This window comes from Oncorhynchus nerka, linkage group LG3, assembly GCF_034236695.1.
Source record: "Oncorhynchus nerka isolate Pitt River linkage group LG3, Oner_Uvic_2.0, whole genome shotgun sequence".
Classification (NCBI taxonomy): Eukaryota; Metazoa; Chordata; class Actinopteri; order Salmoniformes; family Salmonidae; genus Oncorhynchus; species Oncorhynchus nerka.
In genome coordinates this window covers 13,625,070-13,630,069 of record NC_088398.1, presented here as the reverse complement: position 1 = coordinate 13,630,069, position 5,000 = coordinate 13,625,070, and the positions used below count along the sequence as shown (strand labels likewise).

Genomic DNA, 5,000 nt, shown 5'->3' with positions numbered 1-5,000 from the left:
GAAACCAGGGGGAGATGCAATTGATTAGGAACCTTAGATTACAATTATTGATGGACTAGATCACTCATAACCATAGTAATATGACTTGTTCTTCCACTGAGCCCCTACCCAGCCTGTTATGATGTACTTGGCACCATAGTAATTCCACTGGGTGTTTATATAGACTGACAATGACTGAAAACGTGCAAAGGCTGATTAAGGCATTAAAGCGGCAACACAATGGGAGACAAATGAAAGATATAGAGAGAGAGTTTGTGTTTGAATTGAACTGCAGAGAGAGGAGAGAGTTATTTTGATCAATTTATTGGACAGACCAGGGAGTCAGGTGACAGTGACAGTCCCCTCTGTAACAGATCTGCCATAAAACACTTTGTCTTGCCATTATGATTACACAGACACAGAGCTAACACCTGCCGTGACACTAGTCACATTAGTCACTGAAGGGGAGGAGTGGTATTGTAACTGCCAAACATCAGGCAGCTCATTCAGACACTGTCTGAGAGCAACCATGTTGCAATAAATTAGCTTGTCAATTAACTCACAGACAGCCAAGGCAACGTCTTGTCTGGCCACACACACTGAGCCCTTCCCCTTCACAAGCACCCATTCAGCAAAGGAGAACAGTCTAGGGGTAGGGGAGTAAAGTAAGCAGTCTTACCGTTATAAGTCACTCTGGGTTTGGTCAAGCACATGACGATGTGTAGATCCATCTCATCCGTGGAGACAAACTTGGAGCAGACAGGGCACATGAAGCCTGCATGGAGGGAGAAGGGAGGAGGAAAGGAAGACCAAGTGGTAAATATCAGAAATCTAATTCTGTAAAGGGAAATCATTAAGTACCTACGTATATTGTTACCATAACACAGCATCACACACCTGAACCCCTCCGCCCAGCCACCACAACATTCTCTCTGACATTACAAACTGAGTTCTCCCTATTACATTCTCCTGTAATTACACTCTATGAGTCACACTCAATAATCTCCCTGTGATATTAACAGCAAAGATGATAAAATGAGGCGATATTTAACACTGATTGCAAAGCTTGTCTTGACATTATCACTGTGATGCAGCAGATGGCAGAGACACTCTTTAAACTGAGATGATTAATGATCGTGTTTGGTAACTCTGCACTAAACAGTTAACACAACTAGACAGCCAAACAGACTGACAGACAGGGTTTAATGTTGTTATCGATGATGTGGTATGATAACATCTGGTTAGTGTAGGACTGATAGGGGTAGTATAGGAGGTATCTATCATTTGACTGGACTAGCAGCTGGGTTTATGGCAACCACCTCGGGTGGACACAGAGGGAGGGAGTGTGTGTGTGTATGTGTGTATATGTGTGTATGTATGTATGTGAGTGAGTGTATGTCTGTGTGTGTGTGTGTATGTATGTACAGTGCCTTGCGAAAGTATTCGGCCCCCTTGAACTTTGCGACCTTTTGCCACATTTCAGGCTTCAAACATAAAGATATAAAACTGTATTTTTTGTGAAGAATCAACAACAAGTGGGACACAATCATGAAGTGGAACAACATTTATTGGATATTTCAAACTTTTTTAACAAATCAAAAACTGAAAATTTGGGCGTGCAAAATTATTCAGCCCCTTTACTTTCAGTGCAGCAAACTCTCTCCAGAAGTTCAGTGAGGATCTCTGAATGATCCAATGTTGACCTAAATGACTAATGATGATAAATACAATCCACCTGTGTGTAATCAAGTCTCCGTATAAATGAACCTGCACTGTGATAGTCTCAGAGGTCCGTTAAAAGCACAGAGAGCATCATGAAGAACAAGGAACACACCAGGCAGGTCCGAGATACTGTTGTGAAGAAGTTTAAAGCCGGATTTGAATACAAAAAGTTTTCCCAAGCTTTAAACATCCCAAGGAGCACTGTGCAAGCGATAATATTGAAATGGAAGGAGTATCAGACCACTGCAAATCTACCAAGACCTGGCCGTCCCTCTAAACTTTCAGCTCATACAAGGAGAAGACTGATCAGAGATGCAGCCAAGAGGCCCATGATCACTCTGGATGAACTGCAGAGATCTACAGCTGAGGTGGGAGACTCTGTCCATAGGACAACAATCAGTCGTATATTGCACAAATCTGGCCTTTATGGAAGAGTGGCAAGAAGAAAGCCATTTCTTAAAGATATCCATAAAAAGTGTCGTTTAAAGTTTGCCACAAGCCACCTGGGAGACACACCAAACATGTGGAAGAAGGTGCTCTGGTCAGATGAAACCAAAATTGAACTTTTTGCTAACAATGCAAAACGTTATGTTTGGCGTAAAAGCAACACAGCTCATCACCCTGAACACACCATCCCCACTGTCAAACATGGTGGTGGCAGCATCATGGTTTGGGCCTGCTTTTCTTCAGCAGGGACAGGGAAGATGGTTAAAATTGATGGGAAGATGGATGGAGCCAAATACAGGACCATTCTGGAAGAAAACCTGATGGAGTCTGCAAAAGACCTGAGACTGGGATGGAGATTTGTCTTCCAACAAGACAATGATCCAAAACATAAAGCAAAATCTACAATGGAATGGTTCAAAAATAAACATATCCAGGTGTTAGAATGGCCAAGTCAAAGTCCAGACCTGAATCCAATCGAGAATCTGTGGAAAGAACTGAAAACTGCTGTTCACAAATGCTCTCCATCCAACCTCACTGAGCTCGAGCTGTTTTGCAAGGAGGAATGGGGAAAAAATGTCAGTCTCTCGATGTGCAAAACTGATAGAGACATACCCCAAGCGACTTACAGCTGTAATCGCAGCAAAAGGTGGCGCTACAAAGTATTAACTTAAGGGGGCTGAATAATTTTGCACGCCCAAATTTTCAGTTTTTGATTTGTTAAAAAAGTTTGAAATATCCAATAAATGTCGTTCCACTTTATGATTGTGTCCCACTTGTTGTTGATTCTTCACAAAAAAATACAGTTTTATATCTTTATGTTTGAAGCCTGAAATGTGGCAAAAGGTTGCAAAGTTCAAGGGGGCCGAATACTTTCGCAAGGCACTGTATGTATGTATGTATGTATGTATGTATGTATGTATGTATGTATGTATGTATGTATGTATGTATGTATGTATGTATGTATGTATGTGAGTGAGTGTATGTCTGTGTGAGTGTATGTGTGTGTGTGTGTATGTATGTATGTATGTATGTATGTATGTATGTATGTATGTATGTATGTATGTATGTGAGTGAGTGTATGTCTGTGTGAGTGTGTGTGTGTGTGTATGTGTGTATGTATGTATGTATGTGAGTGAGTGTATGTCTGTGTGAGTGTGTGTGTGTGTGTGTGTGTGTGTGTGTGAGTGAGTGTGTGTGTGTGTGTATGTATGTATGTGAGTGAGTGTGTGTGAGTGTGTGTATGTATGTACAGTGAGGGAAAAAAGTATTTGATCCCCTGCTGATTTTGCACATTTTCCCACTGACAAAGAAATGATCAGTCTATAATTTTAATGGTAGATTTATTTGAACAGTGAGAGACAGAATAACAACAAAAAAATCCATAAAAACGCATGTCAAAAATGTTAGAAATTGATTTGCATTTTAACGAGGGAAATAAGTATTTGACCCCCTCTCAATCAGAAAGATTTATTTTATACAGGTAACGAGCTGAGATTAAGAACACACTCTTAAAGGGAGTGCTCCTAATATCAGTTTGTTACCTGTATAAAAGACACCTGTCCACAGAAGCAATCAATCAATCTGATTCCAAACTCTCCACCATGGCCAAGACCAAAGAGCTCTCCAAGGATGTCAGGGACAAGATTGTAGACCTACACAAGGATGGAATGGGCTACAAGACCATTGCCAAGCAGCTTGGTGAGAAGGTGACAACAGTTGGTGCGATTATTAGCAAATGGAAGAAACACAAAAGAACTGTCAATCTCCCTCGGCCTGGGGCTCCATGCAAGATCTCACCTCGTGGAGTTGCAATGATCATGAGAACGGTGAGCAATCAGCCCAGAACTACACGGGAGGATCTTGTCAATGATCTCAAGGCAGCTGGGACCATAGTCACCAAGAAAACAATTGGTAACACACTACGCCGTGAAGGACTGAAATCCTGCAGCGCCCGCAAGGTCCCCCTGCTCAAGATAGCACATATACATGCCCTTCTGAAGTTTGCCAATGAATATCTGAATGATTCAGAGAACAACTGAGGACAAATTAGACCAAAATGGAGCTCTTTGGCTTCAACTCAACTCGCTGTGTTTGAAGGAGGAGGAATGCTGCCTATGACCCCCAGAACACCATCCCCACCGTCAAACATGGAGGTGGAAACATTATGCTTTTGGGGGTGTTTTTCTGCAAAGGGGACAGGACAACTTCACCGCATCAATGGGACGATGGACGGGGCCATGTACAGTCAAATCCTGGGTGAGAACCTCCTTCCCTCAGCCAGGGCATTGAAAATGGGTCGTGGATCGGTATTCAAGCATGACAATGACCCAAAACACATGGCCAAGGCAACAAAGGAGTGGCTCAAGAAGAAGCACATTAGGTCCTGGAGTGGTCTAGCCAGTCTCCAGACCTTAATCCCATAGGAAATCTGTGGAGGGAGCTGAAGGTACGAGTTGCCAAACGTCAGCCTCAAAACCTTAATGGACTTGGAGAAGATCTGCAAAGAGGAGCGGGACAAAATCCCTCCTGAGATGTGTGCAAACCTGGTGGCCAACTACAAGAAACGTCTGACCTCTGTGATTGCCAACGAGGATTTTGCCACCAAGTACTAAGTCATGCTTTGCAGAGGGGTCAAATACTTCAAATTAAAATGCAAATCAATTTCTAACATTTTTGACATGCGTTTTTCTGGATTTTCAACCTCAAGGCCCGTTCCCCTCTGCTTATCACACCCATTATATCCTGCAGCTCACTATAGTGTACACAGTGTGTGTGTGTGTGTGTGTGTGTGTGTGTGTGTGTATTTACAGATTATTTCCTGTAAAATACATCCGTATAATATATGAGTCATC

General features: G+C 42.4%; 1 protein-coding gene across 1 annotated transcript in view; it reads right to left on the bottom strand.

Annotated features, from left to right (window-relative positions):
* Positions 1–5,000, bottom strand: part of LOC115102448 (E3 ubiquitin-protein ligase znrf2-like) — an 87,982-nt gene that overhangs the window by 36,888 nt on the left and 46,094 nt on the right. Inside the window, exon 2 of the mRNA XM_029622411.2 lies at positions 659–754. Coding sequence (XP_029478271.2) covers positions 659–754 — 96 coding nt within the window. The remainder of the gene's footprint in view (positions 1–658; positions 755–5,000) is intronic.